This window comes from Heterodontus francisci, chromosome 32, assembly GCF_036365525.1.
Source record: "Heterodontus francisci isolate sHetFra1 chromosome 32, sHetFra1.hap1, whole genome shotgun sequence".
Taxonomy (NCBI): domain Eukaryota; kingdom Metazoa; phylum Chordata; class Chondrichthyes; order Heterodontiformes; family Heterodontidae; genus Heterodontus; species Heterodontus francisci.
In genome coordinates, this window is record NC_090402.1 from 3,995,308 (window position 1) to 4,008,635 (window position 13,328).

Consider the following 13,328-nt stretch of genomic DNA (forward strand, 5'->3'; position numbering starts at 1 on the left):
TCAGTGAGCATCATTGGATGGCACTGAGACCGATTGTAGCAGCAATGCAACCATCAGTTGAGAGCAGGTAATCCAGCAGAGACCAGGGAACCGAAAAGATTCATTATCCGTGATGTTCCGTACCACATTAGGTAATGTATTTACCGAGTGAGCTATAAGGACAATAGAGAAAGGGAGAGAGAGAGTGAGACTGTACACGGGATTAGAAAACAATATTCGCAAAGTGGTGAGAAATATCAAATCCATGAACATTGTCTTGACTGAAAGCACTTGGTATTTTCAGAAGGGGAGACATTGTAAACAGTAGGTGTCGTCGTTCACCCCCTGTGTTTTATTTATGCATGTTGTACTGAGGAGTGTGAAGATTTCACAAGCCTGACCTGAGATGGAAAGTAAGTGCACAAGACACAGCCTTGGTAGGAATGGGGACAGTGTAGAAGGAGCTGTCTCTCCAAACTCCGCTCTTGTTCTGTTTGACCATTGAATGTATTCTTTCTGTTGCAGGGACCACAAGGTCCTTCAGGAGGAATCGGTAACCCTGGAGCTGTGGGCGAGAAGGTAGTTTCATCACTTCCTGTTTATCTTACATCAGCTTCCAAAAACTGCTCAAAATGTGTGTGTCTGTTTAGAGATATTAAACATTATTGTCCAGCACTGGCACTGACTTGGAATCATCTCATAGAGGATGTCATTAAGTACAAATGTCTATTAATTAGGAGATGTGTTGGTTGAAGACTTATTGAGGCAGATTTCACTCTGGGTTCTACTGCTAATGGAAAAATACACGTGACAGTACTGACCCTCCAACAGTGCAGCACTCCCTCAGTACTGACCCTCCGACAGTGCAGCACTCCCTCAGTACTGACCCTCCGACAGTGCAGCACTCCCTCAGTACTGACCCTCTGTCAGTGCGGCGCTCCCTCAGTACTGACCCTCTGACAGTGCAGCACTCCCTCAGTACTGACCCTCTGTCAGTGCAGCACTCCCTCAGTACTGACCCTCTGTCAGTGCGGCGCTCCCTCAGTACTGACCCTCCGACAGTGCAGCACTCCCTCAGTACTGACCCTCCGACAGTGCAGCACTCCCTCAGTACTGACCCTCTGTCAGTGCGGCGCTCCCTCAGTACTGACCCTCTGTCAGTGCGGCGCTCCCTCAGTACTGACCCTCTGACAGTGCAGCATTCCCTCAGTACTGACCCTCTGACATTGCAGCACTCGCTCAGTACTGACCCTCTGACAGCGCAGCACTCCCTCAGTACTGACCCTCTGTCAGTGCGGCGCTCCCTCAGTACTGACCCTCTGTCAGTGCGGCGCTCCCTCAGTACTGACCCTCTGACAGTGCAGCATTCCCTCAGTACTGACCCTCTGACATTGCAGCACTCGCTCAGTACTGACCCTCTGACAGCGCAGCACTCCCTCAGTACTGACCCTCTGTCAGTGCGGCGCTCCCTCAGTACTGACCCTCTGTCAGTGCTACACTCCCTCAGTACTGACCCTCTGACAGTGCGGCGCTCCCTCAGTACTGACCCTCTGACAGTGCAGCGCTCCCTCAGTACTGACCCTCTGACAGCGCAGCACTCCCTCAGTACTGACCCTCTGACAGCGCAGCACTCCCTCAGTACTGACCCTCTGTCAGTGCGGCGCTCCCTCAGTACTGACCCTCTGTCAGTGCTACACTCCCTCAGTACTGACCCTCTGTCAGTGCGGCGCTCCCTCAGGACTGACCCTCTGACAGTGCGGCGCTCCCTCAGTACTGACCCTCTGACAGTGCAGCGCTCCCTCAGTACTGACCCTCTGACAGCACAGCACTCCCTCAGTACTGACCCTCTGACAGCGCAGCACTCCCTCAGTACTGACCCTCTGACAGCGCAGCACTCCCTCAGTACTGACCCTCCGACAGTACAGCACTCCCTCAGTACTGACCCTCCGACAGTGCTACACTCCCTCAGTACTGACCCTCTGTCAGTGCGGCGCTCCCTCAGTACTGACCCTCTGTCAGTGCGGCGCTCCCTCAGTACTGACCCTCTGTCAGTGCGGCGCTCCCTCAGTACTGACCCTCTGTCAGTGCGGCGCTCCCTCAGTACTGAACGTCTGTCAGCGCGGCGCTCCCTCAGTACTGACCCTCCGGCAGCGCGGCGCTCTCTCAGTACTGACCCTCCGGCAGCGCGGCGCTCCCTCAGTACTGACCCTCCGGCAGCGCGGCGCTCCCTCAGTACTGACCCTCCGGCAGCGCGGCGCTCCCTCAGTACTGACCCTCCGGCAGCGCGGCGCTCCCTCAGTACTGACCCTCCGGCAGCGCGGCGCTCCCTCAGTACTGACCCTCCGGCAGCGCGGCGCTCCCTCAGTACTGACCCTCCGGCAGCGCGGCGCTCCCTCAGTACTGACCCTGCGACAGCGCGGCGCTCCCTCAGTACTGACCCTGCGACAGCGCGGCGCTCCCTCAGTACTGACCCTGCGACAGCGCGGCGCTCCCTCAGTACTGACCCTCCGACAGCGCGGCGCTCCCTCAGTACTGACCCTCCGACAGCGCGGCGCTCCCTCAGTACTGACCCTCCGACAGCGCGGCACTCCCTCAGTACTGACCCTCCGACAGCGCGGCACTCCCTCAGTACTGCACTGGGAGTGTCAGCCTGGATGACAGGTCATGTCCTGGAGCTGGTGTTTGAACCCACAATCTTCTGACTCACTGAGCCAATCTGTCATTGTGCTCAGAAATGATACAACTTGCAGCAAGAGGAGTCCATTCGGCCCCTCACACTGTGCCAGTGTTCGCTTTTTTTTCCAAAAATATACTTTAATCATAAAATTTGTAAAAGTACATTATGTAACCATTCAAATTGAACATAAAGTGCTATACAGATCAGTTTCTTTCAGTGCAGTTCGAGATGCCTCACCTACCCTTACCATTCCCGTTATATTTACAGTGTACATTTACATTATATGTCAAAACATTCTCTGGTGGATACAGCCCGAGGGGTTTCCCATTGATCCAGCCCCTCAGTTCACTATGGCGGGAGGACCTTACACAGTGGTCTCTCCCCATTGAGCCTTTGCAGCGGCTGCCCCAAGCTCGAGTGCGTCCCTAAGCACGTAGTCCTGGACCTTGGAATGTGCCAGTCTGCAACACTCGGTAGTGGACAGCTCTTTGCACTGGAAGACCAGCAAGTTTCAGGCAGACCAAAGAGCATCTTTCACCGGATTGACGGTCCTCCAGCAGCAGATGATGTTTATCTTGGTGTGCGTCCCTGGGAACAGCCCGTAGAGCACAGACTCCTGTGTTACAGAGCTGCTTGGGATGAACCTCGACAAAAACCACTGCATCTCTTTCCACACCTGCTTTGCAAAGACACATTCCAGAAGGAGGTGGGCAACCGTCTCTTCCCCACCACAGCCACCTCGAGGGCAGTGTGCAGGGTGCCAGTGGTAGCTGTTCTACTGGCACTGTGTAACCTCATGCCCTTCCCCTGCACTGTCAATGTGGTCTCTAGTCCTGGTTGCCTCTGACAAACTGTTTCAATGTGCCTCTGTTTTTCTTGTAGGGTGATACTGGTGAAGCTGGAGCACCAGGACCACAAGGATACATGGGAATGCCAGTGAGTACTTGGCTGTCTTACCTTTAATGAGTTATATATTGTGCAACAAAATGTTTCTCTCTTTCACTCTGGTCTGTAACACATTTAAATCTCACCTTCCCCCACAGCACACTTCTGTTAAACTGTCTTAGTTTCTCAACTGAAATAAGTAAATTCCAGAATAGAAGCTGGGGAGCAGAGTGTGTGGCCGGGAGTAAAGGAGTTTGATGAGGACCTGCTGTGTTGGGTTTGAATAGAAATGAATCCCTGAGCTCAGATTGTTCGATTGTGTTGACCAGTCGCAAGAAAATTGATGCTGACAGAATCCCCATCGCTGTGACTGGGACAGTTCTTAAACCCCCCACCCTGACCCCCTCAATCACCAACCCCCCCACCCTGACCCCCTCAATCACCCCCCCCAACCCTGACCCCCTCAATCAACCCCCACCCTGACCCCCTCAATCACCCCCCCCCACCCTGACCCCCTCAATCACCAACCCCCCCACCCTGACCCCCTTAATCACCCCCCCACCCTGACCCCCTCAATCACCAACCCCCACACCCTGACCCCCTTAATCACCCCCCCCCCCACCCTGACCCCCTCAATCACCAACCCCCCCACCCTGACCCCCTCAATCACCAACCCCCCCACCCTGACCCCCTCCATCACCCCCCCCCACCCTGACCCCCTCAATCAACCCCCACCCTGACCCCCTCAATCACCCCCCCCACCCTGACCCCCTCAATCACCAACCCCCCCACCCTGACCCCCTTAATCACCCCCCCCACCCTGACCCCCTCAATCACCAACCCCCACACCCTGACCCCCTTAATCACCCCCCCCCACCCTGACCCGCTCAATCACCAACCCCCCCACCCTGACCCCCTTAATCACCCCCCCCCACCCTGGCCCCCCTCAATCACCCCCCCCCACCCTGACCCCCTCAATCACCCCCCCCACCCTGACCCCCTCAATCACCCCCCCCACCCTGACCCCCTCAATCACCAACCCCCCCACCCTGACCCCCTCAATCACCAACCCCCCCACCCTGACCCCCTCAATCACCCCCCCCACCCTGACACCCTCAATCCCTCCCCCCACCCTGACCCTCTCAATCAGCAACCGCCCCACCCTGACCCCCTCAATCATCCCCCCCCCACCCTGACCCCCTCAATCACCCCCCCCACCCTGACCCCCTCAATCACCCCCCCCCACCCTGCCCCCCTCAATCACCCCCCCCCACCCTGACCCCCTCAATCACCACCCCCCCCACCCTGACCCCCTCAATCTCTCCCCCCACCCTGACCCCCTCAATCCCTCCCCCCACCCTGACCCCTTCAATCACCCCCCCCACCCTGACCCCTTCATTCACCCCCCCCACCCTGACCCCCTCAATCACCCCCCCACCCTGACCCCCTCAATCACCCCCCCCACCCTGACCCCCTCAATCACCCCCCCCACCCTGACCCCCTCAATCACCCCCCCCACCCTGACCCCCTCAATCACCCCCCCCCACCCTGACCCCCTCAATCACCCCCCCCACCCTGACCCCCTCAATCACCCCCCCCACCCTGACCCCCTCAATCACCACCCCCCCCACCCTGACCCCCTCAATCCCTCCCCCCACCCTGACCCCCTCAATCACCACCCCCCCACCCTGACCCCCTCAATCACCCCCCCCACCCCACCCCCAACCCCTCCATCCCACCTCACCCAACCTCAATCCCACCTCCACCTCCTCAATCCTAACCCCCTCACCTCCATTTCCCCCCCCCCCCCCACGACAACCCCCATTCCCACCCACAGCCGCAGCCAATGACTCCAGGTTAAAGAAACGAAAGAATTTGCATTTAATATTCACTTTGGTAGGAAGAATAGAAAAACAGAATATTTTATTGAATGATGAGAAACTCTGAAATAGAGGCTTACATTTATATAGTGCCCTTCACAGCCACTGGACATCTCAAACTGCTTTACAGCCAATGAACTATTTTTGCAGTGTAGCCACTGTTGTAAAGTAGGAAATGCAGCAGCCAATTTGCGCACAGCAATCTCCCACAAACTGGTCCTCAGCACCATCCAAACCCACAACCTCTATCACCGAGAAAGACAAGGGCAACAGACGCATGGGAACCCCACCACCAGCAAGTACCCCTCGCTGGATCAAAGTCCTGGAACTCCCTTCCTAACAGCACTGTGGGTGTACCTACAGCCCCTAGACCACAGCGGGTCAAGAAGGCAGCTCACCACCACCTTCTCAAGGGCAATTAGGGGTGGGCAATAAATGCTGGCCTGGCCAGCGATACGCACATCCCATGAATAAATAAATAAATAAATGTGATAATGACCAGAGAATCTGTTTTAGTGAACGCTGATTGAGGGATAAATATTGACCAGGACACCGGAGAAAACTCCCCTGCTCTTCTTCCATATAGTTTCTGCAATGACTTGAGATGGCAGACAAAGCCATGATTTAATGTGTCGTCGGAAAGACAACATCTCTGACAGTGCATTCCATCAGAACTGACCCTCCGACAGTGCAGCACTCCCTCAGTACTGATCCTCCGACAGTGCAGCACTCCCTCAGTACTGACCCTCCGACAGTGCAGCACTCCCTCAGTACTGATCCTCCGACAGTGCAGCACTCCCTCAGTACTGACCCTCCGACAGTGCAGCACTCCCTCAGTACTGATCCTCCGACAGTGCAGCACTCCCTCAGTACTGACCCTCCGACAGTGCAGCACTCCCTCAGTACTGATCCTCCGACAGTGCAGCACTCCCTCAGTACTGACCCTCCGACAGTGCAGCACTCCCTCAGTACTGATCCTCCGACAGTGCAGCACTCCCTCAGTACTGACCCTCCGACAGTGCAGCACTCCCTCAGTACTGATCCTCCGACAGTGCAGCTCTCCCTCAGTACTGATCCTCCGACAGTGCAGCACTCCCTCAGTACTGACCCTCCGACAGTGCAGCACTCCCTCAGTACTGACCCTCCGACAGTGCAGCACTCCCTCAGTACTGACCCTCCGACAGTGCAGCACTCCCTCAGTACTGACCCTCCGACAGTGCAGCACTCCCTCAGTACTGACCCTTCGACAGTGCAGCACTCCCTCAGTACTGACCGTCCGACAGTGCAGCGCTCCCTCATTACTGACCCTCCGACAGTGCAGCACTCCCTCAGTACTGACCCTCCGACAGTGCAGCACTCCCTCAGTACTGACCGTCCGACAATGCAGCACTCCCTCAGTACTGACCCTCCGACAGTACGGCACTCCCTCAGTACTGACCCTCCGACAGTGCAGCACTCCCTCAGTACTGACCATCCGACAATGCAGCACTCCCTCAGTACTGACCATCTGACAATGCAGCACTCCCTCAGTACTGACCCTCCGACAGTACGGCACTCCCTCAGTACTGACCCTCCGACAGTGCAGCACTCCCTCAGTACTGACCCTCTGACAGTGCAGCGCTTCCTCAGTACTGATCCTTTGACAGTGCAGCACTCCCTCAGTACTGACCCTCTGACAGTGCAGCACTCCCTCAGTACTGACCCTCTGACAGAGCAGCCCTCCCTCAGTGCTGATCCTCCGACAGTGCAGCTCTCCCTCAGTGCTGATCCTCCGACAGTGCAGCACTCCCTCAGTACTGACCCTCCGACAGTGCAGCACTCCCTCAGTACTGACCGTCCGACAATGCAGCACTCCCTCAGTACTGACCCTCCGACAGTACGGCACTCCCTCAGTACTGACCCTCCGACAGTGCAGCACTCCCTCAGTACTGACCATCCGACAATGCAGCACTCCCTCAGTACTGACCATCTGACAATGCAGCACTCCCTCAGTACTGACCCTCCGACAGTACGGCACTCCCTCAGTACTGACCCTCTGACAGTGCAGCACTCCCTCAGTACTGACCCTCTGACAGTGCAGCGCTTCCTCAGTACTGATCCTTTGACAGTGCAGCACTCCCTCAGTACTGACCCTCTGACAGAGCAGCCCTCCCTCAGTGCTGATCCTCCGACAGTGCAGCTCTCCCTCAGTGCTGATCCTCCGACAGTGCAGCACTCCCTCAGTACTGACCCTCCGACAGTGCAGCCCTCCCTCAGTGCTGATCCTCCGACAGTGCAGCTCTCCCTCAGTACTGATCCTCCGACAGTGCAGCACACCCGCAGTACTGATCCTCCGACTGTGCAGCACTCCCTCAGTACTGACCCTCCGACAGTGCAGCACTCCCTCAGTACCGACCCTCCGACAGTGCAGCACTCCCTCAGTACCGATCCTCCGACAGTGCTGCTCTCCCTCAGTACTGATCCTCCGACAGTGCAGCACACCCGCAGTACTGATCCTCCGACTGTGCAGCGCTCCCTCAGTACTGACCCTCCGACAGTGTGGTGTTCCCTCAGTACTGAGCCTGTGACAGTGCAGCACTCCCTTGGTACTGCACTGGAGTGTCAGGACACAGCTGCAGTTCGACTGTTTTATTCTGTGTAACTCAAGAGTTTCCTTCATCCTCTGCAGGGGCCTAAAGGCGAACGGGGTGAGAAAGGTGAATCTGGACCTTCTGGAGCTGCTGGACCTCCGGGTCCGAAAGGTCCTCCCGGGGACGATGGTCCTAAAGGAAGCCCTGTGAGTACAAACAGCAGCTCCTCATCATCATCATCCTTTTCTCTTCCTTTTTGAACCCTCTTTAAAACTGCAAACAACGTCTGCAACCTCCATTTGCTCTTCACTTCATTCACTTCACCCCCTTCAATCTACTGGACTCTCAGACTCCAATATTATCGAATCTTACAATCGTAAAGCACAGATGGAGTAATTTTGCCTCCGAGCCTGCTCTTCTACAGAAATATCCAAATTAATCTCAGACTCCAGTTATTCCCTCATAAACCTGCAAATGTATTCACTCAAGTGCACGTCCAATTGCCCTTTGTACGTTCGTAAAGGATCTATTTCCTCCACCCCTTTCAGCTCGTCCATTCCAAATCTTAACACTATGTGTGAAGATGTTTCTCCTCATTTCTGCTTTAGTTTTTTTTGCCAATTATGTTAAATCTATGACCTCTCTTTACTGACCCATTTGCCAGTGAAAATAGTTTCTCCCTACCTGCTTTATCAAAGCCCCTCGTAATTTTGAACACCTCTGTTAAATCTCCCCTTAACCTTCTCTGCTCCCTGGAGAACAATCCCAGCTTCTCTCTACATAACTGAAGTCCCTCATCCCTGGGAACATTCTAGTAAATCTCCTCCGCACCCTCTCCAAGGCCTTGACATCCTTCCTGAAGTGCGGGGCCCAGAATTAGACACAATTCTCCAGCTGGGGCCTGACCAGTGAGTAAATGTTTGGCATAACTTCCTTGATTGTGTACTCAACGCCCCATTTACAAAACCAAGTATCCCACACACTTTCTTAACCACCTTGTCAACTTGCTGTGCCATCTTCAAGGATTTGTGAATATGCAGCCTCAGTCCCTCTGCAGCCCTTCAGAATACTTCCATTTAGATTCTACTGCCTCATCAAGATGTTTCTCCAAAAGTGTATCACTTCCCACTTATCCACATTAAATTGCATCTGCTGTGTGTCTGCCCAGTTCACCAGTCTGTACGTGATCCTAAAGGCTGTTACTATCCTGTTTACTATTTACTACATTGTGAAGTTTTGTATCGGTCACAAATTTTGAAATTGTATTCACTATCCACAAGTCCAGGTCATTTATATAGAACAGGAAAAGCAGGGATCCAATACCAACCTCTGGGGGACCCCACTGCATACTCCAGCCTGACTCTCCAGTCAGGATCACTTCATTTAGCAGTGCTCTCTGCCTCCTGTCCCTTAGCCAATTATGTACACAGGTTACCATGTACTTCGAGTATGTTTCAGAGTTAACCCTCCTTCAGAACTGGTTCTGAAGAAGGGTCACTGGCCTGAAGCATTAACTCTGCTTCTCTCTCCACAAATGCTGCCAGACCTGCTGAGTATTTCCAGCACTTTCTGTTTTTATTTACTGTCTAACTGTCTCCCTCCCACAATCTACAGGATTTTAACTAAACCTGGAGTCACTCAGACACTAGTCTCTGCTGTAGACACTCTGCGCTGTGGGCTTTCCCCGCCCTGTGGGTTTTCCCCGCCCTGTGGGTTTTCCCCGCCCTGTGGGTTTTCCCCGCCCTGTGGGTTTTCCCCGCGCTGTGGACGTTCCCCGCGCTGTGGACGTTCCCCGCGCTGTGGACGTTCCCCGCGCTGTGGACGTTCCCCGCGCTGTGGACGTTCCCCGCGCTGTGGACGTTCCCCGCGCTGTGGACGTTCCCCGCGCTGTGGACGTTCCCCGCGCTGTGGACGTTCCCCGCGCTGTGGACGTTCCCCGCGCTGTGGACGTTCCCCGCGCTGTGGACGTTCCCCGCGCTGTGGACGTTCCCCGCGCTGTGGACGTTCCCCGCGCTGTGGACGTTCCCCGCGCTGTGGGCTTTCCCCGCGCTGTGGGCTTTCCCCGCGCTGTGGGCTTTCCCCGCGCTGTGGGCTTTCCCCGCGCTGTGGGCTTTCCCCGCGCTGTGGACGTTCCCCGCGCTGTGGGTTTTCCCCGCGCTGTGGACGTTCTCCCCGCGCTGTGTGTTTTCCCCGCGCTGTGTGTTTTCCCCGCGCTGTGTGTTTTCCCCGCGCTGTGTGTTTTCCCCGCGCTGTGTGTTTTCCCCGCGCTGTGTGTTTTCCCCGCGCTGTGTGTTTTCCCCGCGCTGTGTGTTTTCCCCGCGCTGTGTGTTTTCCCCGCGCTGTGTGTTTTCCCCGCGCTGTGTGTTTCCCCCGCGCTGTGTGTTTCCCCCGCGCTGTGTGTTTCCCCCGCGCTGTGTGTTTCCCCCGCGCTGTGTGTTTCCCCCGCCCTGTGGACGTTCCCCGCCCTGTGGACGTTCCCCGCCCTGTGGACGTTCCCCGCCCTGTGGACGTTCCCCGCCCTGTGGACGTTCCCCGCCCTGTGGACGTTCCCCGCGCTGTGCGTTTTCCCCGCCCTGTGCGTTTTCCCCGCCCTGTGCGTTTTCCCCGCCCTGTGCGTTTTCCCCGCCCTGTGGACGTTCCCCGCCCTGTGGACGTTCCCCGCCCTGTGGACGTTCCCCGCCCTGTGGACGTTCCCCGCCCTGTGCGTTTTCCCCGCCCTGTGCGTTTTCCCCGCGCTGTGCGTTTTCCCCGCGCTGTGCGTTTTCCCCGCGCTGTGCGTTTTCCCCGCCCTGTGGACGTTCCCCGCCCTGTGCGTTTTCCCCGCCCTGTGCGTTTTCCCCGCCCTGTGGACGTTCCCCGCCCTGTGGACGTTCCCCGCCCTGTGGACGTTCCCCGCCCTGTGTGTTTTCCCCGCCCTGTGCGTTTTCCCCGCCCTGTGGACGTTCCCCGCCCTGTGGACGTTCCCCGCCCTGTGCGTTTTCCCCGCCCTGTGCGTTTTCCCCGCCCTGTGCGTTTTCCCCGCCCTGTGCGTTTTCCCCGCCCTGTGCGTTTTCCCCGCCCTGTGGACGTTCCCCGCCCTGTGCGTTTTCCCCGCCCTGTGCGTTTTCCCCGCCCTGTGGACGTTCCCCGCCCTGTGGACGTTCCCCGCCCTGTGGACGTTCCCCGCCCTGTGGACGTTCCCCGCGCTGTGCGTTTTCCCCGCGCTGTGCGTTTTCCCCGCCCTGTGCGTTTTCCCCGCCCTGTGCGTTTTCCCCGCCCTGTGCGTTTTCCCCGCCCTGTGCGTTTTCCCCGCCCTGTGGACGTTCCTCGCCCTGTGGACGTTCCCCGCGCTGTGTGTTTTCCCCGCCCTGTGTGTTTTCCCCGCCCTGTGTGTTTTCCCCGCCCTGTGTGTTTTCCCCGCCCTGTGTGTTTTCCCCGCCCTGTGTGTTTTCCCCGCCCTGTGTGTTTTCCCCGCCCTGTGTGTTTTCCCCGCCCTGTGTGTTTTCCCCGCCCTGTGTGTTTTCCCCGCCCTGTGTGTTTTCCCCGCCCTGTGGACGTTCCCCGCCCTGTGGACGTTCCCCGCCCTGTGGACGTTCCCCGCCCTGTGGACGTTCCCCGCGCTGTGCGTTTTCCCCGCGCTGTGCGTTTTCCCCGCCCTGTGGACGTTCCCCGCCCTGTGGACGTTCCCCGCCCTGTGGACGTTCCCCGCGCTGTGTGTTTTCCCCGCGCTGTGTGTTTTCCCCGCGCTGTGTGTTTTCCCCGCGCTGTGTGTTTTCCCCGCGCTGTGTGTTTTCCCCGCGCTGTGTGTTTTCCCCGCGCTGTGCGTTTTCCCCGCGCTGTGCGTTTTCCCCGCGCTGTGCGTTTTCCCCGCGCTGTGCGTTTTCCCCGCCCTGTGCGTTTTCCCCGCCCTGTGCGTTTTCCCCGCCCTGTGGACGTTCCCCGCCCTGTGGACGTTCCCCGCCCTGTGGACGTTCCCCGCCCTGTGGACGTTCCCCGCCCTGTGCGTTTTCCCCGCCCTGTGGACGTTCCCCGCCCTGTGGACGTTCCCCGCGCTGTGCGTTTTCCCCGCCCTGTGCGTTTTCCCCGCCCTGTGCGTTTTCCCCGCCCTGTGCGTTTTCCCCGCCCTGTGCGTTTTCCCCGCCCTGTGGACGTTCCCCGCCCTGTGGACGTTCCCCGCGCTGTGTGTTTTCCCCGCGCTGTGTGTTTTCCCCGCGCTGTGTGTTTTCCCCGCGCTGTGTGTTTTCCCCGCGCTGTGTGTTTTCCCCGCGCTGTGTGTTTTCCCCGCGCTGTGTGTTTTCCCCGCGCTGTGCGTTTTCCCCGCGCTGTGCGTTTTCCCCGCCCTGTGCGTTTTCCCCGCCCTGTGCGTTTTCCCCGCCCTGTGCGTTTTCCCCGCCCTGTGCGTTTTCCCCGCCCTGTGCGTTTTCCCCGCCCTGTGGACGTTCCCCGCCCTGTGGACGTTCCCCGCCCTGTGGACGTTCCCCGCCCTGTGGACGTTCCCCGCCCTGTGCGTTTTCCCCGCCCTGTGGACGTTCCCCGCCCTGTGGACGTTCCCCGCGCTGTGCGTTTTCCCCGCGCTGTGCGTTTTCCCCGCCCTGTGCGTTTTCCCCGCCCTGTGCGTTTTCCCCGCCCTGTGCGTTTTCCCCGCCCTGTGCGTTTTCCCCGCCCTGTGGACGTTCCCCGCGCTGTGTGTTTTCCCCGCGCTGTGTGTTTTCCCCGCGCTGTGTGTTTTCCCCGCGCTGTGTGTTTTCCCCGCGCTGTGTGTTTTCCCCGCGCTGTGTGTTTTCCCCGCGCTGTGTGTTTTCCCCGCGCTGTGTGTTTTCCCCGCGCTGTGTGTTTTCCCCGCGCTGTGTGTTTTCCCCGCGCTGTGTGTTTTCCCCGCGCTGTGTGTTTTCCCCGCGCTGTGTGTTTTCCCCGCGCTGTGTGTTTTCCCCGCGCTGTGTGTTTTCCCCGCGCTGTGTGTTTTCCCCGCGCTGTGTGTTTTCCCCGCGCTGTGTGTTTTCCCCGCGCTGTGTGTTTTCCCCGCGCTGTGTGTTTTCCCCGCGCTGTGTGTTTTCCCCGCGCTGTGTGTTTTCCCCGCGCTGTGTGTTTTCCCCGCGCTGTGTGTTTTCCCCGCGCTGTGTGTTTTCCCCGCGCTGTGTGTTTTCCCCGCGCTGTGTGTTTTCCCCGCGCTGTGTGTTTTCCCCGCGCTGTGTGTTTTCCCCGCGCTGTGTGTTTTCCCCGCGCTGTGTGTTTTCCCCGCGCTGTGTGTTTTCCCCGCGCTGTGTGTTTTCCCCGCGCTGTGTGTTTTCCCCGCGCTGTGTGTTTTCCCCGCGCTGTGTGTTTTCCCCGCGCTGTGCGTTTTCCCCGCCCTGTGCGTTT

General features: G+C 58.0%; 1 protein-coding gene across 2 annotated transcripts in view; it reads left to right on the plus strand.

Annotated features, from left to right (window-relative positions):
• col5a1 (procollagen, type V, alpha 1) overlaps positions 1-13,328 on the plus strand; it is a 633,899-nt gene that overhangs the window by 573,523 nt on the left and 47,048 nt on the right. For both annotated transcript variants that reach the window (XM_068012023.1, XM_068012024.1), the window contains exons 49-51: positions 505-558; positions 3,539-3,592; positions 8,090-8,197. In XM_068012023.1, the coding sequence (XP_067868124.1) occupies positions 505-558; positions 3,539-3,592; positions 8,090-8,197 (216 nt within the window). The remainder of the gene's footprint in view (positions 1-504; positions 559-3,538; positions 3,593-8,089; positions 8,198-13,328) is intronic.